Here is a 26,558-nt window from a genome sequence, read left to right on the forward strand (position 1 = left end):
CTGTTTCATAGAAATTACTCGACAAAATGAGCCTTTCTTTACCTTCCATTCTTTCCATTTTCTCTAAAAGCTTCACCATTCATTACTTCTACCTGCGGACTTTGAAATGCATGGTGTGAATTTGCATATTCCTTATTTTTGTACTCGTAATTATTCCACGTGAACTTTTTCACCAACTCACCGACCTTTGTAAAGGTTATGTCTCTTCATTAAAGCAGCGTTGAGGGACTCACTTATTTAAAAAAAAAAACAAAAGAGTGAAAAGCTGTCAAGGCTCATCTCATTTAAACACAGATGTGACTCCCCGCTGAAGGTGTCTGTGTCTGATGTTTGTCCTTGTACTCACCCTTCACACACAGCAAAGGAAAGGGAAAGAATGAGAAGAGAGGAAAAGACAAGTAAGTAGATTTGACTCTGCTGTTTCGGTTTATTCCCTTGAACTTTCCATTGATTCTGTTCTTTCTTTTGGTGGAAAAACACTGTTACTGTGTGCAGGATTCACTGTTTACCACATGCAGAACTGGTTCATAATGTTCCTGCTCGCTGGAGCTTGGTGGCTCCCCGTCCTGCAACTCCTGATAATGTTAATTCCCAATGAGCAAGGAGAGCCACTACTTGCTCATCTCACACAGTTGCATTGCTCGCAACCCCTTAAACTGCTGTTCTTTATCCATTTAAAGCACATGTACAGGAACAAAGCACTGTAACAGCGTTTGACTCCAATGAGATTAAAAGTGGAGCGTCTCTGGTTCAGAGACAGATGAGTGTTCCTGCTGATTCTGCTTTGCCTCGGAGATTGTTCGACTCTCTGACAAGTTAAGCTTCTGCCTGTAATCCTCTGGGTTGGCTCGACTGTGGAGCTGTGAGCAACAGATTGAAAACTCTCGCTCTTTTGACGAAGAGCTTGGAGGGTAAATGGCCCCGGACTGTGGCTGTGTGTGTGTGTGTGTGTACATGTACGTGTAAATGCTGCATGGAAAGGTCCAGAATGCATTTTACCCAACAGAGTGGGGACATTTTACGGAAGTGAGGACAATTGCAAGGACAAATTCTGGCTGATTGGTTAAGGTGAGGGTTAAAGTTAGAATTAGATTTAGGTTAAGTGTTAGGAACAATACTCTTGATCTCTCACACCGACCTCCATCTCCAAATTCACTAGTACGGGTGGCTCATGAGGTGAGTTTTTAAAGAGAAAAGACATCGACCCCTGCCTGTGAGTTACCTGCCACAACCCTAAAGAACAACACACCTCGACACTACTTCAGAGTTAACATGAAGCCATGTGGGAGCCCCTGATGCCCGACACTGGGTGGCAGGAGCTGTCAGACTTATGGAATAACCTCATTCCCTTAGTTTGTGCCAAACTGGGGCCCTTTGTCCTTTCAGATCAGCTGAGTGGACTGTCGGTAGTTATTATAGGGTTGTTAGGGGAGCAGGGCCTGTGGAAAAATGAATGTAGGTCAGTATCATTTCCTCACAAAGACAGAAGTACAAGATTGTGTGTGTATGCATGTGTGTGTGTGTGTGTGTGTGTGTGTGTGTGTGTGTATAAGAAATTCCCTGGGCAAAATCACAAGGCATATTTACCCCCTTGATCTGATTTTAAGGGACATTTTGCTTTTGTTTTAAGGTCATTTTTATTTGGACCTGGTCAGTCCATGACATTTTCACGAGATGCTCCCCCATCCCAATAAATTTGTGATTAAAATGTGAATCAAAAACTTTTGTTTGCAAATCCAAAAGTTTTGTTTGCAAATCTAACAATTGATTTGTTTGTTTGTTGCGAATCCAAAAGTTTTGTTTGCTGTTGAGCTGAATCTCATGGGCGGGATCTACAATGAAAGATGTAAGGCACGTCTCTATTGGCCAGTGCCAGTCAGAGTGACAGCTGAGCAACGTGTCTCACGTCTTATGGGGTGCAGGTCCCGCCCACGAGACAGTGAGCAAAACTTTTTGGTTTGCAAACAAAACTTTTTCATTTGCATTTTAATCACACATTTATTTTACTTGCCATAAAATGTTTTTTTGTTTGAAGTGTGAATAGTTTTGCTCTCAAAAATCAGTTTTTGGACTGCAAACTTGTTCTGTCTGATTGAATAATAAAGAAACGAAAAATACACTCCATAGACCTCCCACAATAGTCCAAACTATGACAATACCTTGTTGGGAAGATTCAGCATTTATTTTGTATATTATATTATATTTTCTGGCCTCTGAAAACATATGGACATGTGTATGTCTGTATGGACTAGGATACATTCTCATCTTCTTCAGTGGTGTGCAGCCTCCCCCTCCCCTTGCTCTCTGTATCTCCATCCCTGTACCTACCTCCAGCTGTCTCTCCCTCCCCTCCTCTCTGCCCCACATCTTCCACTCACCTGTGCAGCTCATCAGCTGTCTGCCTGCCTGGTGTGGAATACCTGTACCTGATAGATGAAGAATATGGAAATATAGCTGTTTTTTGTTTTTTGTTTTTTTGTTATTGTTGTTGTTTTAAAGAAGGAGGAGGAAGACATTTTGCACGTGAGGGTTTGTGGTGATCTGGTCTCTCTCTGTGAGTTTGGTTGGAGCTGTGGCTTCTTTAATGTGGTACGTATGACACACATTTCTGCTCCGGTGGCTTTGTTGAATGATATGTAGCTGAAGTTTCTGAAGGGGGCTGAGAACAAGCTGCAAGGCATTCTTTGAACTTTTTGCAATTTGTATTCAAAGGTTATAATCGAAGGTCATTTTCTAAGGCTTCTGTCACAATCTGTAGCGCCCCTTTGTTATTCTTCTCTTTTCAATTATATAGAAATATGTACTCGTCAAAGTGGGCTTGATAGACTTTGTGTTATTCCAAGATGTTTAGTCTTAAGTGTGTTTGGCCTTGATTTGAATTGAGCACAAGACCATTTGGCCTTTAAGCAGATGAAGAATTCCTCCGCCATTCTTGAATTTTATTCCCATTCAGACGGCTTCAACCTTGCAAAAAGCTCTGTGCAGTAATCCCCAGTACATGAGATGCACAGTCGGCATACATTTCGTTACATTGACAGTATATACCTCCCCATCTAATTTTCCACTTTGCAAGAAACAGGGTCTACACATTCCACTTGAATAATGGAGGAAAGATCAAAGCAGAAGCTGAACTCTGATACACCCCTCCAGTCTGAATGCTTGAGGAAACAAACAGAAAACCCTCCTATTCATTAAATTTCTTGACGTGTATCCATATCCGCAGCAAATTGGACGGTCACACTCATTTTTAATTATTAAGGCCGCTCATTTGTCGCCCCGCTGGTGACATCACAGGCCCTTTGTTGCTGCAGTGATATCCGATCTTGATAATATCAATGTGGAGACACTGGATACTCTTGTTTTGTGATTGAGGGTCTGGATGGTGGTGGTGGTGGTGGCAGCGGGGAGTAAATCAACTCATTTCAAATGGAATGAAGTGTCTAGTTCGGTTACAAAGATGCACATGATGCATAGTACATGACGGTGTTGGGTTGCAGTTTGATTAAATCCAGCTTTTCTGTTGAAGTCACAAACTCGGTAGGACTCATAAAGGATGTTTTTTTATGAGACAAATTGTGTGCAGTTTGGGTCTGGTTGATCTGAGTGTTGTCCAGCAGTGAATCAAACTCATGTTCACCTCCTTGATACCAACCCCCACCTCTTCCTCCCATCCTCCCTCTCTGTCTCCTCCACCAGAGCAGGGAAGGGAGTTTTCTCAGCCATGAAGCTTGGCAAGATCAAGAGCTCCAAAGACGATCACAAGAAAGCAGGTAAACAACATCCTGTGTTTGATGTTGATCTTGGGATGTTGTTGTTGTTGGGAGGAAGACAAGCAGACCAGACACAGTCACCGGCATGACCTAGAGAAGCTGAAACTGAAACCGGCATTAAAGGACCGCACAAGTTTCATATTTTGATTTCTCTTCAACAATGGCAAATCAAATCTGACTGTCACAAACATATACAGTATATACTTTGATAGCTTTTGTAGCCTAGAAGCCATAGCTAACTTATTCCCATTCACTCCTATTAATGTTCAAACATTGGGAAAAACTACTCCATGAAACGTTTGAAATTTTGGTCATTAATACCAAACATGCTCCTTGTTCAAAACAGGAGGAGGATTTTTGCCCACTTGTTGTCTGCTCCTCTGAGACTGAAGTGGATTAACTGGCTCGAGCTTCTTAGGTTTAGGAGATGTCAGGCTGTTTCCAGTTTACATTTCAGGAATGCGTTTCCTTGGTCCTTGGTGCAACTTTCAGCCAATCCCTGATCTCCAGTATGCTTAGGTTCTGCCCTCTGAGCTGTCAATCACAGCCACTCACAAGCTGGAGAGCACAAGTGAAGAAATTTTAATGGATTTACAGTCATTTTAGCAGACCTGCTGGACAGTTAATCCCAAGATGTGTAAAAACTTTAAAGTGTCATAGAGCACATGATGGTTCACGTTTTAGAAACATGAATGGGAGTGAATGGTGGTAAGTTATCCCTGATTTATAATCTAACAAAGCATATTCTTTACATACAAATGCAACTGATATTATAGACAGACACAGTTGAAGCCGAAGCCAAAATAGGAGAAACATAGTCCTTAAACTTGCTCTTTTGTTGTTGGTGGTGGTGTTATTGGTCTATCTTACCTTTCTGATATGACTAACATAGTCTTTCCTTAATATTTCAATTTTCATCTTCCTTTTTTTCCCCTCACATCGCTGTCCAGATGAGCCGGCGGTCCTGGACATGGAGGACCTGGACAGGAAGGCGATGCGGCTGGCTGGATCTTTGGACCCGGACACCATCTCACTGGCCTCTGTCACCGCGGTCACCACCAATGTCTCCAATAAGAGGTCTTCATACTGTGCAGACACACACACACACACACACACACACACACACGCACAAAGACACGTGCACACTTGCTCACATGCACACACAAATGGAGGAACTCACTAAAACATGCACATCCACAAAGGGTCATGCCACATACAGATTTAATGGCCACTGTCAGCAGCTACATCTCAACCTGCTGATGCCTCAGAATAAACTGCAGCAGATTGTACAGTGCTATAATTTTAATAGCGTACACTGCTAAAAATAAGCTCATGCCGCATGAGAACATGTTTAAAAAAAAAATACAAGACAAAGATATGCACAGTCTGAGATCTAAAGTTAACACAGGCACTTGCATTTTTTTTTTATAAAGACAGAATAGAAGTGTGCAAAAAGCTGCTGTGAAAAATCACTAGATTGTATTAATTTTTTCCAGGTCAAAGCCAGATATCAAGATGGAACCGAGTTCTGGAAGACCGGTGGATTATCAGGTGTGTATGTGGTGTTTGTGCAGATATGTGTGTGTGTGTGTGTGTGTGTGTGTGTGTGTGTGTGTGTGTGTGTGAGGAAGATAGAGAAGTGTAGCTGCAGCTGACAGTAAACCCCATTGAAATTCCCCTTAACCATCCTCTTAAGATAATTCAAACTTTTTATGCTACCGTATAAATTTCCGAACAAATGATAATAGCTGCTTGCCAGACCGAGGTGAGTCTTTTCGATAAAAGAAAAAAAACAACAACAACAACACAATTTTATTACTTTTCCACTATATGGCGGTTGTTCGCCTGTGCTGACAGCATTTTATTTACTGCAACATAATTGAAAAGCAGCAGCAGAGGATGAACTGCTGGAAATAAGAAACACTGGGCTTGTTGGTGTAACTGTACAACTCCAGGCTGTGGTTTTATCGCTGCCGCCAATGCCCGCCAGTGGCCTATATAATTTAAAAACATAGAGCCGGTCCTGATATCTTCACAGCTTAAAGACAGTCTGACACCAGAGCTCACTGTAAATGCAGTTTTCAGGCATGCCTTCTCTTTCCTTCTCTTTATCTGCGCTTCGTTCCCTCTCCCTTATCTCCTGTGAAGGAGTAATTAAGTCAGAGGGATGGAGCTTGGCACTCGAAACCTTTAGCCTACTGTGTCTGAAGCTACAGTTTGACACTTCTCGAGGGGAAAGAAATCACAGCCTAGAACTATAATCTGGCAAAAAGAAAAGAAAAAGACAATACTTGCTTCCCAGTATCAGGATCAATAGAGTTTTTTTAACATGAAAAGGTTGATTTGGACTGTTTGCCTTTGATTTACCAGCAGTGTGATCGCTGTATACTGCGGTTGCGTGATTCATGATGATGGCACTGCTACTGGTGAGCTCACTGTGGGAGCAGAGTCAGCGTGTTTTAACATTCAGAGCACGTTGTGATGATCCAAATGCCTCCCATCAGATTAGCATCACGGTGATCGAGGCCCGGCAGCTGGTAGGCCTCAACATGGACCCCGTGGTGTGTGTGGAGATTGGGGATGACAAGAAGTACACATCTATGAAGGAGTCGACCAACTGCCCCTACTACAACGAGGTAAGTGTGTCTGCTTGGGAAAAATATATGTGTATGTACACAAGGGGTGGAAACAGTTCAATTAACCCACAGTTTGGTGTGCATTGCTGTTTTTAGCTCAGGATTTCGGCGTCAGTTCGGTTTATGTTTTGTCTTATCTACAAAAATAGCTTTTTTTCATTCAGAGATATGGGATAACAATATGAAATCAACAAATATTCTTTCAAAGGCAAAAGTCTACTTGTGACATTTTTATGTTTTGTGGAACTTGGCACCTCTGGAATACCACTTTCACTTTGCCATTCCTGTTTCTTCCCATTGAAACACAGTGGTGCTGTGTTTCCAGCACCCGCACCTGTTACAGTCGTGCTATCAAACCAGTGCAAACTGACTGATAATAACATAAAGAAAACTCTGGCCAGCGATGAATGTCCCTTGAGATTTGTTGCTGAGCCAGCCTGAGATTTAATCAAGAATAATGGTATCAATTAGATTAGACTGTACTGTGGCGGTCCAGTGCAAAACACCATAACACAGTGGATACAGGAAATTTCATCGATATACACTGTACATATTTTAAAGGAAGAAAAAGCTACTTGATGTCAGCGCTCAGCACTTAAAAGATGATGCATAGATTATTACAGTCTTTAAACTATCTCTATTTTTTATATTAAGGGGCATTTAACTCTCAAAGCAGCAATAAACTTAAGTTGCAGTAAACAACATAACAAGACTCAATAATTAAGGTTAATAAAACACAGAGATGCTGCATTCGTCCTCTGGTGAATCCCCCAGCCCACTAACACGGCAACGCGTGTCACAGTAAGACATTTCTTCATAAACCCTGCAGCACCTTGTCTCTCCGCTCCCTCCATGGATTTTTCTTCTCTTGACTGAGGAGAATAAACGTCTGAAGAAGCGATATTTCCGTCTTCATTTCCTCTCTTTCGCCTTCCGCAATTTCAAGAAACTCTACACTGGAAGAACAGCGCACATCAAGAAATCCTCGAGTTTATTTTCCACTAAATCAGACCCAGTGGCACAAAATGTAAAGAGCAGAGTAGAGGCTGCCAATCCTACCAGCAATTGCTCTTATTTGTTTACAGTAACCATACTAATGTCTCAATTTACATGATTTTTTTGGTAGTGATTTAGCTTTCTGGGAAACCTCTAAGCTCAGTCATTCAGCTGCTTTCCAACAATCATGTTGTAATGGATGTCATTTTGAAAATAAAAAGCTAGTGTGTGAACATTAGCCTCAGTCTTGGCAGGAAGTGTTAGTCAGCAGTGGTGATCTGTGGCGAGGATCGTGCACATCTCAGCCGCCGGGTTGTGTCCTGCAGGGAGCTGAAGTGACAGTTCCTCCGCTATCGATTCTTGCTGTTGTCTGTGAAGCCCCTGTGGACAGACCAACCGGAGCCAGGACTAATGAAGATAATAGGCCTTTTAGCTTTTTTCTCTTTTTATCTAGGTCCTTCCTCCTTCCCGTGTGTTCAGCTTCTGTCAAAGCTGCTCGCTCTGCTCTGCAAAAGCAATATTTCACGTTGGGAAAGCAGCTACTTTAAGATAAACTCCTGGAAATGACTCCCTTGATGATCATCTCATGACATTAGCTGTGCTGGGAATCCTGAGTAATCACTGACGTTCAGTTTCATTGATAAGGAGACCAAGAAAAGGTACATATTGAGGAATATACACAATAAACAGTGGGCAAAAAAAACAACATGTTCTCTGTATCACATTTGATTCATTTTTATTTATCGCGTCAGTTCAACATGCAAAATACATCTGTCTTAACAAGGCATTTAGTCTGATATTGAGTCTTAAAAACAACAATTATGATACTAAAACACTACCAGTGACTTTCTTGAATCAAATATTTTCTTGATTCTAGTGGATCTGTTTTATTCTGCCTTGTTTCAACATATTTATACCAAATTCCTGAAAGAACTGAAAATGCATTGGAAACAACAAGGTTTTTTGACACTGAAAATGTGAGAAAATGGCTTGTGCAAGTTAGTGTGTGTCAAGCAGCAGTGCCCACAGCTGTATGGTGCATGTGTGCTAAAAGTGGAAATATTATTCAAACATAAACCCAAGTGACTTTACTGTATTCCCTGATTTCCATATCCCTGCTCTCAAACTTTCCCTCTGCAAATCTTCCTCTGCAAGCCTCTCCCTTTCTAAAGAAATGAGAGTGTGAGCTACCACAGGCCGGGAGCTGCAGCCGGGCCACAGGTTTAGGTTCAGAGGAGTTCCCTGCTCTATGCTTGGCTCTCAGTGCGGACTCCTCCATATCATAACAATAACGAAACTCAGCACAAACTCAGCCCACAGAGACAGCAGGACGCCTGCAAGGCTGACACGATTCTAAAAAGATCATGTTCACAAAAAGTACTACTCATCCCTTCAAGAGCTTTAGATGAACTCTGCTGTGATTTGATCTTAACTTCAAAACCTTCATCTGAACAAGAATCCTTCGTGGGCTATTTGGCTCAGAGACAATCTGAAAGAAGAATGTGTGATTCAGTGTTTCTGGGTTCAATGGAGGCAAAACTGAATACATATACTTTTAATCTGCTTTTCCTCTCTCCGCAGTATTTTGTCTTTGACTTCCACGTCCCGCCCGATGTCATGTTTGACAAGATTATCAAGCTCTCGGTGAGTACGGATATCCCAAAAGTACATACCAAAGTTTGGCTAAAACAAACAGTGCGCTTACACACACTCTCCCTTGATTTACATATTAATGTCCCTCCAACATAATGCATCTAATACATGATTCATTATGTGTCATGCTGTTGTCTGCATGGCTACCTATATGTAGACATATTGAGGTGAGCTTAATAACTCACTCTTTAGGTTCCTCCCGTTGATCTGATTTGACTTTGAAGTGCCATGCTGTAAAAATTTGCATATTGATGATGAAAAACAGTGTCCAGCTATAACCCCTTAATGCAGAAAGGAGTTGAATGGAGTTCTTATTTATATCATGGTATAAAACAAGTATGTTTATACAGAAATATTTGCTAATGTGATGCATTAATTAGGTTAATGCATTAATTAGTCTAATTAACAGTGTTGGGCAAGTTACTTCAAAAGCATAGTTTTGCAAACTATGAATCACTTCACACTAGAAGAAGTTCCACAGAAAAGCTGTCAGCGTCCCTGAGGGGAGGCATGGTTTGGTTAACTAAAGCTAATTAGAAAAAAGTAGTTGAAGCTACTTTGTGAAATATTATCAGATCAACAATGTAACAAAAACATTTAACAAAATATCTTACTAAATTGAGTCACATGCCAACAAATAAATAAATAATAATAAATAAATTGAGTCAGTTGCAAAAAGTTGTGTCACATTCTGCCTGCATGTCACACCACATTCAGGTTACACTGTAAGTAAAAAAAAAAAAAAAACTAACAGACAAACACAGAACATGCAAGCAAAGAAATAAACAAACAAACAAACTCATTTTACAATATTTTCTTTATTTAGTTTTACACCAAAACTGGCAAAATAATAATTAAACTACTTGACTCCCCATGCAAATATGTATTAAGTTGAGCTGCCAGAAAGCTGCTCCTACAGTTTAATCAAATGTAGTAAAACGACTCCCCAGCTCTGTTATTAAATGACCTCATTAACATAACAAGTTATGGTTAATGTATCACAGTGATTATGGCAGAATATGAGGGAAATTAAGGCCTTTTTGTGTAACCTGAGGTGAATAACACTCCTGTTTCCCACACACGCCCTACATACTGTTTATTTACAAGTTAATTTGCCTCAGAGTTTGCACAGGAGTTTTATATTTCATCTTTTCTCTCTTTCCCACCAGGTTATTCACTCTAAGAACCTTCTTCGGAGTGGGACTTTGGTCGGGACGTTCAAACTGGATGTTGGGACTGTTTACTCTCAGCCTGGTAAACCATAAACTTCAACTCCAAAATTAATGTAACAACTGCTTACAACAATTAACCAGAATCTCTCAGTTTTTTTTCTGTATTTATAATATTGAAATATATCTTTACTATGTGTATAGAAGCGTTTTGTATTATTGTCACACCATCACAACTGTTAGTGTAAGTAATATACTATAAATAAAAACTTTAATAGCTTTATGGTTCAGTTTGTATCAAGGGATCTGTCTGCTTATTTCAAAATAAAAGTCTTCAGTGCTATGTTTGGGCTTGCATGACAAGGCTTTTGATTTTTTTTTTTTTTTTTTTTTTTTTTTTCCCCCAGGGCATGATCATAGAACAGATTTGTTTTTACTTGGCCTGAGTAAACCTGATTGGTTAGTTGGTTCTTTTTTTTTTTTTTTTTTTTTTTTTTTTTTTTTTTTTTTAATTTATTTATTTATTTAAGTAAATGAATATTTGATTGACATTTATCCCAGAGCACCAGTTCTACCACAAGTGGGCGATCCTGTCTGACCCCGATGACATCACAGCGGGCTGCAAGGGGTATATCAAGTGTGACATCGCTGTCGTCGGGAAGGGCGACAACATCAAAACCCCGCACAAGGCCAACGAGACCGATGAGGACGACATAGAGGGGTAAAGAGCTTTTGTGGAAAACATGAACTAAATCATGATGAATGTGTAACATGTTAGGTTCCAACTAGGGCTCAACCAGTATGGATTTTTGAATCCCGATATCAATACCATACCAACAGCAAGGCAACACATGAAATTCAATGGAGAACCAATTTACAAAATCGAAAAAGCAAAAGAAAAAAAAAGCATTGCTTAGCAGTTTAATGAAAAAAATAATTCCATGCTTTAAAGATTTCTTGTGTAACTGTGGTTATTGATATTGTCACACATGGCACAATAGTCATTGTTTAGGCCTAGTAAAAGGTCAATATCAGCCAGACTAACCTTGCATGTGATCCATGCTCTTTACCAATATGACATAGTGATAAATGCACACCAAAAAACAAACAAACAAACAAAAAAACATAGGTTCTGGTTATGATAATGTCTCAAGCAAAAACAACGTAACAGCTGTACACTTCACCAACAATTTAAGTGATATTTCATCCAAACTTGAAAAATGCCTAATGGTCAAAATGTTGATTTAAATGGTGGAATTTGAACAAGTGTGTCTTTTTGTTTTTCAGGAACCTTCTGCTGCCTGAGGGCGTCCCCTCAGAGAGGCAGTGGGCCCGGTTCTACGTGAGGATCTACCGCGCCGAGGGCCTCCCAAAGATGAACACCAGCATCATGGCCAACGTGAAGAAGGCCTTCATAGGAGAGAACAGAGACCTGGTTGACCCCTACGTCCAAGTACAGTTTGCAGGGCAGAAGGTGCGTGCTCTCTCCCGGTCCTCTCCAGTGGCTAAATATGAATGTTTAATAATTCTTAGTTATTCTATACACATACACACAAAAGAACAAAGCAATGGTTAATACAGATCATAACCCTAACCCTACATTACAGAGCGGATACTGCACTTTGTACTGCTCTGTATTTATCTGATGATAAAATAAGATAACTTATAGCATTACTAATGAATAGTCAACGTTATTAATTATCATTTCATTGTTTGTAAACAGTAAAATAACAAATAATTAAAGTTGAAGATATCATCATAATCATTGTCATTAATTAAATTAATGATAATTGATAATGATTGATAATGTCAATGATGAATGATAAAGTGATACCGTAAATTCAGTTCAATTCTTTTTGTTGTTTTTGCAATGCTGTTATTTAACTATACAACATAACATCACTCTTAAACACTAGTTTCTCCAGTAAACGAAAGGGCAGTGCAGGACACAATACACAGACATTATAGCAGCGCAGGAAACAAAACAAGCAAACAGCACACAGCCAGTAGAAGGTCAGCAATAGATGTGGTGCAGTGCCTTCACACTGATGTGCAGCCATGCAGCCCAGTCTTCATCTGTAAAGCACGAGAAACTGAGAGGCACAAGGGAATCAAAGTAATGGAGCGAATACAAACATCAAATTCAAATGTAATGAGTACTCTGTTCAGATTGGATTTTTTTTTGCGTAGAAAATGCAGCTCTGTCTCGGCTTGGTCTTCCTTGCTCAGCTGGCCAAACAGCTTCTTTTTTGGAAGTCATGGTCATTCTTGTTTGTTTGTTTGTTTGTTGCTTGGTTTGTTTATTGTATCAGCACAGCCTGTCGATGGGGGGTCACTCTTTTTTTAGATGAAGCCGATATTTAATTGCTCTTTTTTGAATTTTGATATTTACTAAACTACATTAACTTGTTAGTTGTCCCAAATTATTTTCCACCTCTGGGATTTCAGTCCTGTTTTTTCTCTCCAGGGGAAAACATCGGTCCAGAAGAGCAGTTACGAGCCGATCTGGAACGAGCAAATCATCTTCACCGAAATGTTCCCTCCGCTCTGCAAACGCATGAAGGTCCAGATAAGAGACTCGGATAAGGTCAATGATGTTGCCATAGGAACCCACTTTATTGACCTACGCAAGATATCTAATGACGGTGACAAAGGTAGGTCAAAGCACATGGGCACAGCGGTCGTAGGGTGGGACATTAGCATCGATTAGATGTCAGGCACATTAGTAAGTCATTCTAACCTGGTCGAATTTATAATGTCGTAATGAGTTGCACTTGATTGACAATCACTTTCACCAGGTCCCTGGAGTCACATGACCCATCTGACCCTTTAACAACGGCTGTAAAATGCAGCAGTTTAGTGTTTGGTATCATTAAAATGGATTAATAGTCAACACAAGCATTAGCATGAATTAAACCAAAGTAGATGATCCATAAAGAAACAAGATTTTTACAAATGAGTCACGTATTTAAAGAAATAGAGTGATAATCAGTGATATTTTTATGTAAGATTCATGTGAATCCATATGTATTTGTTTTGTTATGTTATTTAGCCAATGAATATTACACAACAGTGATTCAACCTCTAAACAGGTCATGAAAGGTTTTACATTTCTTACATGAATAAAGTCATTATCATTATTATTTGCTAATTCAGATATCCCATGTCATAGTGCATGACACACTGTTTGACTGACAAGTGATCTTGGGGAGACACAGGTCAAAAACACCACCACAATGGCTCTGAGCACCAATGATAGCACAAAATAATAAACAAAGACCTTGATAATCGGCGTATTAATTTCTTTTCTCCCCCTCTCTCCTGAATCCTCACGTCCTCTTCCCTGTCCTCGCCGCAGGGTTCCTGCCCACGCTGGGACCGGCCTGGGTCAACATGTACGGCTCGACCCGCCAGTACACACTGATGGACGAGCACCAGGACCTCAATGAGGGACTCGGAGAGGGTGTGTCCTTCAGGGCCCGCCTCCTTATCTCCGTCGCCGTGGAGATCCTAGACACCAGCTCCAATGAGATCATGAGCTCCACTGAGGTGCAAATGGAGCCCGTCTCCAACATCTCAGAGGTGAGGAAGTCGTTGGCTTGTTCTCGACTCAAGTTGGTATTTCTCAGCAGGAAGTAGAAATTTTTAGGTTGGTCGGACTGTCTCACTCAGATCGAACTTTTCCTCAACTCAACTCAGCAACTCAACACTGACGGCTTTGTTTTCAAGCACAATGGCACACACCTTTCCAAAGTCATATGAACCCCTTCATGAATGATATGCTTGCTTGTTTCACACTGATATAAATTTGCCAAGCAATGAAACGGGATCTTGAAAATCAAAATTAGGGTTTTAATTTGATAAAGGCGATCATACCTGTAAATTGCCTTAATCATCTTCAAGCCATCGGCCATCAGACAGCAACAGGCAGGTTCTTCTATCCAGACTGAGGGAAGTGGTGCGTGTTTTCAAAGCGCGCTCAATTGCACACACATTATCTAACGTTGATAACTCGATTAAATCTAGGTAAACCCACATTAGCTCTTACAGAAGTACATACCTTTATTTTGGTACACACCAAATTGCTTAGCTGTGACTCCAAGTTTATACAGTGGAAAACATCTTCCATGGTCACTCTACATCTTCACAGAAGAAAAACACGTTGCCGGGAGCAACTGTGTGCGTCCTCTCCTCCCCAACTGCTCTCCGAAAAGTAGCACCTATTATTATTTTCACTACTTTAAAGGCCCAATAGCTGCAATTAACATGGTGTGAGAAGTGCAGCGCAAGTCTCCTGGCAGTGCTGACTCACTCTTTACGGTGGTACAGGAAACATGAAATCTGTCCAACTTCTGTTTACATCGTGGTGGATGGAAGTCCTTGCTTAGAGGAAAGGTTTTCCCAGATACATACTCAAAAAGTATGGAAAATAACACACATCTGACATACTCAATGCATTTTATGTGAAAATTGTAGTAATAAGGAGTCACACTGGTTCATTTTTGTCCTCTTAGTTGTGTCTTCAGAGTGTCCTGTGGCAGCAAAATCTGTGTTACTTACAGTTAGCTAGTTCGCTGTAAGGTCGCCATGCTGCATGGGATTGTGATTCAGTCATGTGACGTCTGCTCATTAGGCTGCCTGGATTCATATAGCATTTTGGATAATGTAGATTCCTATTAAGAAACATTCTCAAACAGGCACCAAGGTGACAGAAAGCTTCCTTGTGGTTGAGGCGGAGCTCTTGTGTTTCTGAACTCCTATCAAAACTGACTCAAAGTGGTGACCTGGGGTCAAGTGAAATCTCTCTTCCTTTGCATCTTTGGCATAAAACCTCCTCCCTGTTTCTTCTGCCACACTGAGATGGAACAATCACATTAAGTAAATGAAAAGTCATTATCCTGGTTTGTGATCCATGACATCCCCAAGCTGCTGTTCCCTTTGAACCCTGTCTCTGAACTCATGACCCCACGGTAAAAAGTGTGATATTGCCACTCTACCACTATATTGATGCATTTGTAATTAACTGCCCCTCGGGGAAATCAGAAACATTTGATGCTTTGCCTAAAGCAAAGCTTGCCAGCCACTTCTTGGCTGTTATCCTATAAATGTCTCCCCTGAGGGCGACGTTCAGTCAGCCATTCACACCAGGCTGACGATCCAGCCTTCAAGCGCTGAGCCTGAAGGAGAGCAACACAAAAACAGAAAGAGACACACTGCACTCACTCCAGACAACAAGCATCAAAAAAGACTTTAAACTGCTGTGTTGTGACCCACCGCCGCTGTGCTGCTTATATAAACCCTATACAAACAGTTTTGAGCGGTAAGAAGCTACTTCTGCAGGTTGACTGATAATATTACAGCTACTAATAAAAGATAAAAGGTGCTGTTTTTGCCATTACCACTCAAAATATCAGATTTAGGTGCATTTTTCTCATAATTAGTTGGCATTCATAATCATCTTACTAAAATGGCTAAGAAAAGAAATTGCAAAAAGTGTTTTTATTTCCAAGTTGGAGGAATTCAGACCAGTTTGACTTTATCAAGCAAAAACAAAAACAAGGACATTAGACACTGTTTTTCTTGATCGTTCACAGGAGAAATAATATTTTCATACAGTATAATGTGGAGTGATGTTTTGCTATTATAAAGGAGAAACAAGTAAAGCACTTTTGACACAAAAAAAGGTATTTAATAATATATTTTTAAAACCCAGCATTAAATATGAAGCATCACATTGCAGAGAATAAGGTGGGAATGTTCAAGATGTGCACTTGACGTACAAAACTTTTCAAAGTGGTTCAGTTATTCAGGCAAGAGGTTTTTTTTTTTTTTTTTTTTATGTGTATAGTGAATTATAAAAACGCATATTTGCAGAATCTGTTTGACAGACTCTATTTTAATATGAATGCACTTGATCTATGAGGATGATAAAAAGGTTTTATTTTCTCTTTGGTTTGCCTCATCTTCTCCAACTCAGAGCGCCACAGGGAAATCAGAGGAGTTTTTCCTGTTTGGCTCCTTCCTTGAAGCCACCATGATTGACAGGAAGATTGGAGACAAAGCGATCAACTTTGAGGTCACAATAGGTAAATAAAATGTTACTTTTTTTCTGAATCACATTTATAATAAAATTGTTTTGTAGTGTTTGATTTTAATGCGTTACTGGACTTCACTACACAAATGCACCACACAAGTTAATGCAGTTGCGAGCGGCTGATCTGGCATTGTGGAATGCGGGAAGATACAGAAATCAATAACCGTTCTCACCGTGCACCATCCTCGACAACCTGGGATGCTCTGCCCTCCGCCAGGTAACTATGGCAACCAGATAGACGGCGTGAGCAAGCCTTCGTCGGCGAAGAAGAAGAAGAAAGACGGGGAGGGCGAGGAGGAAGAGTCTGAGCTCATCCAGAACTCCAGCGAGGACGAGGCGGACGAGGACGGCGACCTGGTCTCGGTTTCCTCCACGCCGCTGATGAAGCCAGTCATCACCGACAGGTCAGGGGTCAAAGGTCACACAGGCCAGGTTCATTACGGAGCAGTTTCTACCTCGTTTAGTTTTAGTGTGACATAAACCTAGACTAGCCCTTTTCATACTGCTGCTACAGTGTTTTTTTTTTTTTTTTTTTTTTTAATCATTATGGCAGATAGTAGAAGACCTGCAGAGGTACAAAACAAGGTTGTTGTTTTTCACCGCATTTATTTGACACAACATTTCATCTGTACTTGCTTTCATCAGAGTCACAAAGTTAACCTAGATGGACTGCTGGTGAGCGTACATCATTAACACTGTTGTTTTTGCAATGTAATAAAATGCAAATAAGTGAACAATGGAAATGCCATAAAATAAAATTAATGCATTAAATAAAACACATGCAGTTGCATTATAAATCATTGATTAGGGGCAAAACACAATACATTCAGAGACATTAAATATGCTGTTAATGTTGTTTAAAAATTACACAAGCTTCTCGAATCAAAGACATTGTGTAGGATTTGTAGCAATAATAAAGGAAAACAGGTCTGAAGCCTTGAAGCCTGAATAGCAGAAGTTTGGTGTACATTCGGTTTTCAGCCCACAACAGAACATTTTCTCAGGATTCAGGCTGTGCTGCCGAACATTTGGTTCATCTCTGTTTGCTCTCGACAGGAACTACTTCCATCTGCCCTACTTTGAAAAGAAGCCGTGTATCTACATCAAGAGCTGGTGGCAGGACCAGAGGAGACGACTCTACAACTCCAACATGATGGACAAGATCGCTGACAAGCTGGTCAGTGCGCCTCGTTTCAGATTCACATACTACTTATTAGAAATTTCTTCAGTGCTTTGTCTAAAATGTGAAGCCTATAGTTACATGTTGTATTTAAGCTTCAGTTTACTCTCTAAATATCCATCTCAACAAGTTGTTAAACTCAGGAATCTACAGGTGGGATGAGCTAATCCTGCTTTTTTACACTAATGGTCAACTTTTCTCCAGACTTTTTTGGAATCAAATGTCATTTTCTTGATACGAGAGAGCTGATCTGCCTTGTTTCCACATATTTATACTTGTTAATAGAACAAATCCTGAAGTAAGTGAAACTGTATCGGAAACAGGTGGGATTACCTCATCCCAGTGGCAGATCCCCCCCACTTGATTTAAGAAAAACAAATTATTTGAATGAATGAGTGAATGTGAGGTCAAATAAGATTTTAAGATGGATATTTTCATAGTGCAAATTAATGAATGTGACTAATGTCTTGCCAGCATGGAAAAAATAAAGTAGCCTAGGTGTTTTTGTATTTGGTTCACCAACGATCTGCAATATAGGTGATATGGATGTAAATTTATGAGCAGGAACAAGATTATACCCCACATTTTTGTGTGTTGAGCTGCGGTTGTTTGTTGTGTCTGCACAGGAAGAGGGTCTGAATGATGTTCAGGAGATCATTAAGACAGAAAAGGCCTTTCCCGAGCGCAGACTCAGGGGAGTGCTGGAGGAACTCAGCACTGGCTGCAGGCAAGATGCTCTATTACTCTCTTACGTCCCTCTGGCATTAGGCCTCACATTAGGGATCCTGAATAGGAAGATATCTGGGTGCAGAAAATAAAACAATTCAACAATTCAATTCAGAAAAAATTACAAGAAACTGTAGCTTTTTATATTTAATATTGCGCGCATAATCACGAAAGACTTTACTGAATGCTTTCTGCCATTGATGGTCTTTCTCCTCCACCCACAAGCTACATAAGAAAGCTGCTCTCTGTTGAACTGAAACATCTGAGATCTGAAAAACTCGGTCATTACAGTAGCCATGGTAATAGAAGCGGGTGGTGATGCCCCTACTGTTTTGTTTTTTGTTTGTTTTCTGTTACAGTATGCAGTGAAACTGTTATACTAACCAGTGGCAGAGTCAGCTGAGTTAACTGGTGTTACATCAGAGTGTTTTTTTATAGATATTTATTAAGCTGCTTTCTATTTTGTGCTCTCTTGTTTCTCGTCACCTCCAGTCGTTTTGTGACTCTGGCTAACAAGGATGTGAGCCAGGCAGGCCGAACCAAACTGGATCGAGAAAGGCTCAAGTCCTGCATGAGAGAGATGGTACGGTGGTATGGAGAGAGAGAGAGAGAGAGAGAGAGAGAGAGAGAGAGAGAGAATGACAAACCACCAACATAAATTTAGTTGCGATTCACTTACCAGTGACAGCACATTGCAAGTGAACATCTGTCAGTAATTAGTAAGTGTTAGCAGTAAGTGCCAGTGATTTCTTTATAAAACGGATGTCAAAGCTTATTGAAAACAAAGCAAATTTAATTCTCAAATTTTGACGACTGATTGTTTGATTTTATTGATTAATTTACATTCTCAGCAAACACATTGAGGGAAAACTCTCATTTACAATGGCGTTGGGCTGCAGACCTAAAATAAGAGTGGACACAACTAAAATCATCGAAATATAGCTAAGAGGACACAATAAAAGATTCACATGGTTACATCATTTAAATAATACAAGGAACTGACATCAAGGCAAATAGCCATATTAAACCCTGGAAGTGTCTTAGCAGTTAATGAAGAAAATGCACCTCATGAACTGGTTGAACTGAATGTGAATATGAATCTGTGTGTGTGTGTGTGTGTGTGTGTGTGTGTGTGTTCATGCTTATGTACGTAGGCTGTGCGTGCAAACGTGTGTGTGCATGCACAGTGCAGCGCCCCTGTGTGTTTGACCCTCACCCTGGCTCACTGTCTTCCTGCAGGACAGCATGGGCCAGCAGGCCAAGCAGATTCGGATGCAGGTGAAGAAGAACACGGTGAAAGACAAACTCAAGCTGGTGAACAACTTCCTGCAGAGGCTGCGATTCCTCGCCGACGAGGTACCGATTTAGATCCGTGCAACTTCATATTTACCTTTGTTTCTATGGAGGGTGAAGGGGTGCATATGAAATGTCACTGTTCACCGCAGTTAGTTATTAAACATGTGGGAAGAACCTGGAGCACTGACAGCTTTTATTGCCTATCAAACATATAAATAAGTCAGAACTGCACTGTAAAAAATGTCCATTGTTTAAACCAAGTGAAAAAACCTACCAGTGGGATGAGATAATCCCACTTGTTTCCAATGCAGTTTGACTTGTTTCAGGAATTTTACTGGGAACAAGTATAACCATGGATATTTATACTTATAAAATATGAAACAAGGCAGAATAAGGAAATCAGACAACTTGTATTAAGAAAATAACATTAGATCCAAGACTCTCTCAATCTCACTGAGAGATTTTTTTAATCACTTGTTTGACAAAAGGCAAGATTTAAACACCAAATATGAGACTAAATGACTTGGGTAAATGGAGATTTTTTGAAAGAGTGTCAGCAATACTGCTCAGAACTGCAAAAGTGTAAATATGTTAAAATAAAGCAGAATAAAGCAGAAGACTCCACTAGTATCACAAAAAATGACACCTGATTCAAGAAAGCTTGGAATCAAATTGATTAGCATTGGAAACAAGATGAATTATCTCATCCACTTAAAAAACAAAATTTCAAGAGTCAGTATTATGTGAGTTATCACAGTAAGATGGATATTTTTTGCAGTGTGAGAAACACACTGCTGTTGAAACAGTGTCCCCTCATCATTGCCTTTGTTGGCATCGTGATTAATTGAATGAAACACAGGTTTCTCTCTCTGAAACATTACTTTTTAGAGTAGCCTGCCTGCTAAGCATAAGTTTTCCATATAGTATATATTTAGGCTGTAAAAGATTTGTTGACATTTGTAGTGTTGTTGAACACCAGCCTATATTCTGGTCTATATGCCTACTTTATGCTCAAGGTTTATCTAAGGAGATGCATGAACATAATTGGTGCTGACAAGAGGGAGGCTCAAGTCTCCAGCTGCACTCTGTTTGTAACATAATAAAAGTCAAGATAAGTTATACTCATGTTTATTCATTTTGTCCAGCCGCAGCACAGCATCCCAGATGTCTTCATTTGGATGATGAGCAACGGCAAACGCATCGCCTACGCCCGCATTCCCTCCAAAGACATCCTCTACTCCATAGTGGACGAGGAGATGGGCAAAGACTGTGGCAAAGTCAAAGCTGTCTTCCTCAGGGTAAGGCGACCAGACGGCCTCTTCACATCCCAAGTCTGCTCAACCTCAGTCGCAGGTCTTCACATTGATGTTTGTGGCTTGGACTGAGTGGCGACACTGTCTGTCTGCCATAATGTTTATTGAATAATGTGGGAGGGAGTGGCAGTAAATGTCACAAAGAGAAGTTTTTTTTTTTTTCATTTGTTTTTCTTGGAAACAAGTGGGAAAAAAATCTGCCACTGGGTCAGTCCCACCAGTTCCCAGTGCTAATGAATTTGTTTCAAGAGAAATTGCTGAAAGCTGACAGTTTTCTCTCCTCCAAAGCCAAGTTTCATTTTTAAGTCAGCGTCAGTGTTGTGCAAGCGCACAGACAAGTGAGAAAATGATTTACAAAGCAAGACACCTAATTGGACCACTTTCCTGGTTGAGGAGGTGCCAGTAACAGTAAAGTGCTAAAATTTTGATAGGAAAGACTGAAATACAGAGTGAGTGTTGAAATAAAGTGTGGAAAATGAAATAGAATATAAAGTAAGGAAAAAATACAAGACCTTCCCCTGTGCTCCCCAAATATTCAGACTACTGTATGCCCCCATCCCTTTTCTGCCCCAAATATCCAATAATATTTGAACTCCTCATAAGAAAAACAAGATTTTAAGACTGAACACAAAACTAAATGACTTGGCATTTTTTTTGCAGTGTGCTGTGTGAAAGGTGGGATTTTAAAACACTTGGTTTTGGTAAAAGAAATTCACAGCTCAATCCCTAAAGATGTTGTCATTTTACACGCAAAATGTCCTCAGATAGCTGATCATCTTGTATGTGTAGGCGTTGTTTTTTTTTTGTTTGTTTTTTTTTTATCGAACACTGAAGTTCTCACTTTGAAACGTTATGGGATTCAGTTTATATGGAGTTCAGTCTGTGGTTGCTGTAATCTCTGTGTTCCCAGCTGCCAGGTAAGAAGGGCTTTGGTCCTGCAGGCTGGACGGTGCAGGCCAAGCTGGAGATGTATCTGTGGCTCGGCCTCAACAAGCAAAGGAAGGACTTCCTCAGTGGTCTGCCGAACGGCTTTGAGGAAATCAAAGCTGCTAGATCTGGCCCTGGTCTGCAGTCTGTGCCCCCCCTAACCCTCGTCTACAACAGTAAGTACCCAACAAAGAGATAAGTTAATTCTGAGAGTGTAAAAATCATCACTGTGCCAGCGTTTATAAAAATCCACACACACGACTTCAATTAACACTTTTAGTTTTTAACAACCACCCCAGAGCAGCCGTGGTGGACAAACAGCTCTCCAATCAACACTTGTCAACTCGGAATAATTATCACTCAACAAATTAACACTTAATAACGCTGGAAAGGTTGCTGCGTAGGAAGCATTTCAGCGTTCTGTCCTCTGGTACAGAATTGCTTTACAAAGTGCATTCTGATGCAGGAGTTATATAAGGACCTGGATGTTTTGCTGATGATTTGTTTGGATTAGTTTTGTTGTTGGAGTTACCATCCAGTTTTGTATTATCTTTTTTCTTGATCCACCTTGAAGTTTTGCATTAGTTTTCCTCCTGAGGTATTACCTCTAAATATGATTACATGCAAAACAAACACACAGGCGGAGGGCCTGGTTTACAAATTTAATACAAGTTCACTTAAGAAGCGAATAGATCATTAGAGTGGTGTGACTGAGTGGTGTGTGTGTGTGTGTGTGTGTGTGTGTGTGCACTCGTGTGTGACCAACAGTGAAGCAGGTATTCCAGCTGAGAGCACACATGTACCAGGCCCGCAGTCTCTTTGCTGCAGACAGCAGTGGGCTGTCAGATCCCTTCGCTCGGGTCTTCTTCTCCACACACAGCCAGGTTACTGAGGTGAGAATACTGAGATGTGTGTGTGTGTGTGTGTGTGTGTGTGTATTTGAGGGGATTAGGTGATGTATGAAAAAGAGAGAAAGTGAAAAAAAGATTAAATGAAGACCAAGGAAACTCCTCTTTTAAGTATCAAAATATAAAAAAAAACTTTTTTGACTCTCTAATAAAAGCCCAATAGCCAGAACATGTCAATGTTTTAATGATTCTATTGTGTGATGGCAGTTTTTTTTTTTTCATTGAAATACTTTAAAGAGGTTACCTCATATTATTTCTACGTGAATTTCGTTCCGTGCCTATTTTCTACATCCTTCATCACTTTTTTATGTATATTTTCAGCCTAATAGTGTATGTGTGAACGTATGTAGCCAGTGCAGTGAGCTGCTGCTGTGTTTGCTGCAGGTCCTGAGTGAGACCCTGTGCCCCACATGGGACCAGCTGCTGGTATTTGACGATGTGGAGCTGTTTGGAGAGGCCAGCGAGCTGAGAGACGACCCGCCGATCATCGTGGTCGAAATCTATGACCAGGACACTGTGGTAGGAGCCTACTCTAGAAAAAAAAATTACAGGCGTGTGGACAAATTGTTAGACTGATAGATGCTTTGATTGACCGAGGGATGGATAATTACTCTTACTGAACAGAATTGCAAAGAATTTAACTTGTGCTGACAAAACTGAAAGTATCTGTGCTTGTCCATCATCCGTGTTCTGACTGTATGTCTGCCCCTGTCTCCCCACCTTGTTCCTGATCAAATGAACACTGGCCCCACTCATGCTGTCCTGGCTAAGTAGAGTGTGAAAGCATTAGTACTATTAGAAGTTGTGCTGAATTAGTTGTAGTAATAGCTGAGTAGCAGGTAGTGCAAACTATTAGTGTCACCCAGCTGCTTTTGTTGCATGTGCTCTTTCATTTCCCTTCTCGATTTGCATTAGCAGTAATAGTAGTTGTTGTAAAAGTAGCACGATTGGAGTTGGTGTTACAACTGGATGTAGCTGAAGCAGTTTTGATTGATTGCAATACAGTAAATCTGCTTTTCAATAATCACCCGTGATGCAAAGGTAGAAGTTTTCTGTGGCATGCTCATCAAATTTCACGCAGGCTGCACCTCTATTTGATGCTAATAGTTGCAAAATAACTACCACGTGGTAGGTTCACACCGAAATCCTCAGTCAAGGTGGTTATTGGCAAGACTGGGTTTCTGCTATTTCACAAACTTTTCTTAGTACTAGCTCACATCTGTGCTCTATGTGCACTTGGACTTACACTGACATCAAGTGGCCGCCGTGGAAACTGCACCTCCTATCCCAAACCCGTGTCTAACTCCCTTCCCTTGTTCCCTGACTGTCCACACTGTCTGGTCACATGATGTGGTGTTCAGGGCAAGGCAGAGTTCATAGGTCGGACGTTTGCAAAGCCCATCACGAAGATGTGTGACGAGCACTACGGCCCCCCGAGGTTCCCGCCACAGCTGGAGTACTACCAGATCTACAGAGGCAACTCCACCGCTGGAGACCTGCTGGCTGCCTTTGAGCTGCTACAGGTAAGAGCATTGTATGCAAAAGCATGCATGTGTATGGAGACACACACACATACACACACATGCACACTCTGATGCACATTCACATGCGGCAAGAAAATCCCCAGGGAATGCTCAGTGAGAGTAGGCATGTTATTAGTGTTCAGCACTTACTGTTCAGTGGTTGCATTTCAGCGGTAAAAACAGCCTAAAGGAACCGTGGGGATGTTGAATGTGCAAGAGAAGAGAGTACAATCTGGAAAATAGGATCTTCCTCTTCCTCTTCCTCTGCCTTGCCTTCTGTGTATATTTCTCACCCATTTGAAACTTGTCTTGTGCTCTGTGCCTGTTTTTATCAAAATCTGCTGCCCCATCTCTTTTCCTGTACCCTGCCTGCTCGCCTCACCATCACACACTTCTTTAAACTGGAATTTATTATGTGACTACCCAATTACTCTTGTCTCCTGGAAAAATTCGCGTCTTCCCTTGCCATTACCTCTCTTTTCTATATTCTCTGCCTCCTCCCTCCTCGCATACTCCTTTCTGCTCCCTTGAAATACCCAATTCCCTTCCTACTCCTCCCCCATCCCTACAGATGCCTTTTGATGAGGAGGAGATGAGGCGGGCTCTGATTGCCGTCCATAGCTTTGCTGTTCCTCAGATTAAGGTGCTCTTTTCACTCTCTCTCTCCATGCCACTCTTCTCTGCAGTCAGTCTAACTCTACTGCCACTCTTTGGTGTGTTTGTATCGCAATAAATGCCTTTTTTCTGTTTTTCTATGAGTGTTCTTTCAGTCATTAACCTCTGCTTTCTTTGCACTTTTCGCAGTAGCTATTCTTTAAGGTTATCACACTAACCAAAGAAAGAAAGAATTGAAATATTAGGACAGTAGGAAAACAAATTTGGTACGGTGCTCATATCACAATACACAAATGTGTTTTTATTATGACCAGTGTTTCAACCAAGGTCACGCTGCCTGTGCTTTATTTTGAAATATTTACTTCCCCTTTTCTCTTCCCATGTCAGATTGGTCAAGCAGGGAGGGCCGACCTTCCTCCCATCGAAGGACCGACAGACTCAGAGCGTGGACCCATCCTCCCCGTGCCTTTAGGCATCCGGCCTGTCCTGAGTCGCTACCGTATAGAGGTGAGATTCATACCAGTCATCTGGATTAGGGAATCAGGTTATACAATACCAATTCTGGTTTTCTGTGGTTTAGGTCCTGTTCTGGGGCCTGAGGGACCTGAAGAGGATTAACCTGGCCCAAGTGGATCGGCCCCGCGTGGACATCGAGTGTGCAGGCAGAGGGGTGCAATCTGCCCTCATCCAGAACTACAAGAAAAACCCCAACTTCAGCACTCTGGTCAAATGGTTTGAGGTGGTAAGTGCAACCAGAAATTGTTTTTTTTTTTTGTTTGTTTTTTTGTTTTTTTTTACATTTTCAGCACTCACAGGGCCGTTAGATTTAACTGTGCTAATAATTAAGTGTGATGGGAAAGCAATCTTCCGTACGCTGAACAAGCAAGAGCAGCAGCTATACCACCAGAGGCGTCCTGAAGTCCTTCATAGACTTTACATCCAGCTGCTTGTAACAAACATCCAGACTTTAGAGGATTTCCTTTACTATCTGAAGAAGGTCTGAACAATCTATCGTTATCCTATCATTATCTTTATATGAACATGCAAGATACTGATATCTCAAAAGGCAATGATATGGACGATGTCAAATTTAAGGTTAGAGTTAGCCTAAGACAGTGACGTGAATTTTCACTGTTGCATTATTAAATTTCAAATAAGTGTGAGCCCATAGTTATATCATATATCGTATCACTATCGAGATATTTGGTATAAATATAAGTATGAAATTTTGTCCATATCGTGCAGCCTCAATCTAAAGTTGAATAATGCAAACTATTTGAAAAACTTAAGAGAACCCATTTTATTCAGTTTTTGTTATTTTGTCATCAAATATACCATGGTTTAGGGTAAAAATAAGTTCTTTAAAGTATTTTGCATTTGAATGTGGTTTGGTTGGAAGGCTAGTTATCAAATCAAACTTTGAGTTCTTACAACAAGGTAGACATGGTAGCTTAGGACATGAATCTTTTAAGAGCAGCAAGAGGCACGAAACTGACTTCACTGTGGATTTAACTTACTTCTCGTCTGCCCTCTGGCCTCAGGATCTTCCAGAAAATGAGCTCCTTCACCCTCCGCTCAACATCCGAGTGGTAGACTGCAGGGCATTCGGCCGCTACATCCTGGTGGGCTCCCATGCTGTTACCAGCCTGAGGCGTTTCATCTACAGCCCCCCGAACAAGGCCTCCAATAACTGGGCCACTGCAGGTACTAACGTTCAGTTGAAGGAAACTGTGATTGGAGATCATAAATATG

At 40.8% G+C, this 26,558-nt stretch overlaps 1 protein-coding gene across 1 annotated transcript in view; it reads left to right on the top strand.

The window, feature by feature from the left end:
- otofa (otoferlin a) overlaps positions 1-26,558 on the top strand; it is a 91,588-nt gene that overhangs the window by 52,742 nt on the left and 12,288 nt on the right. The window contains exons 6-29 of the mRNA XM_030047354.1: positions 3,697-3,770; positions 4,721-4,847; positions 5,267-5,321; positions 6,275-6,406; positions 8,984-9,046; positions 10,225-10,309; positions 10,786-10,945; positions 11,512-11,698; positions 12,692-12,878; positions 13,583-13,806; positions 16,202-16,310; positions 16,536-16,722; positions 17,375-17,495; positions 18,125-18,225; positions 18,717-18,807; positions 19,464-19,580; positions 20,666-20,818; positions 21,744-21,936; positions 22,529-22,653; positions 23,053-23,187; positions 24,030-24,191; positions 25,194-25,313; positions 25,387-25,548; positions 26,348-26,510. Coding sequence (XP_029903214.1) covers positions 3,697-3,770; positions 4,721-4,847; positions 5,267-5,321; positions 6,275-6,406; positions 8,984-9,046; positions 10,225-10,309; positions 10,786-10,945; positions 11,512-11,698; positions 12,692-12,878; positions 13,583-13,806; positions 16,202-16,310; positions 16,536-16,722; positions 17,375-17,495; positions 18,125-18,225; positions 18,717-18,807; positions 19,464-19,580; positions 20,666-20,818; positions 21,744-21,936; positions 22,529-22,653; positions 23,053-23,187; positions 24,030-24,191; positions 25,194-25,313; positions 25,387-25,548; positions 26,348-26,510 — 3,233 coding nt within the window. The remainder of the gene's footprint in view (positions 1-3,696; positions 3,771-4,720; positions 4,848-5,266; positions 5,322-6,274; positions 6,407-8,983; positions 9,047-10,224; positions 10,310-10,785; positions 10,946-11,511; positions 11,699-12,691; positions 12,879-13,582; positions 13,807-16,201; positions 16,311-16,535; positions 16,723-17,374; positions 17,496-18,124; positions 18,226-18,716; positions 18,808-19,463; positions 19,581-20,665; positions 20,819-21,743; positions 21,937-22,528; positions 22,654-23,052; positions 23,188-24,029; positions 24,192-25,193; positions 25,314-25,386; positions 25,549-26,347; positions 26,511-26,558) is intronic.

Source organism: Myripristis murdjan, chromosome 24 (assembly GCF_902150065.1).
Source record: "Myripristis murdjan chromosome 24, fMyrMur1.1, whole genome shotgun sequence".
Lineage (NCBI taxonomy): Eukaryota > Metazoa > Chordata > Actinopteri > Holocentriformes > Holocentridae > Myripristis > Myripristis murdjan.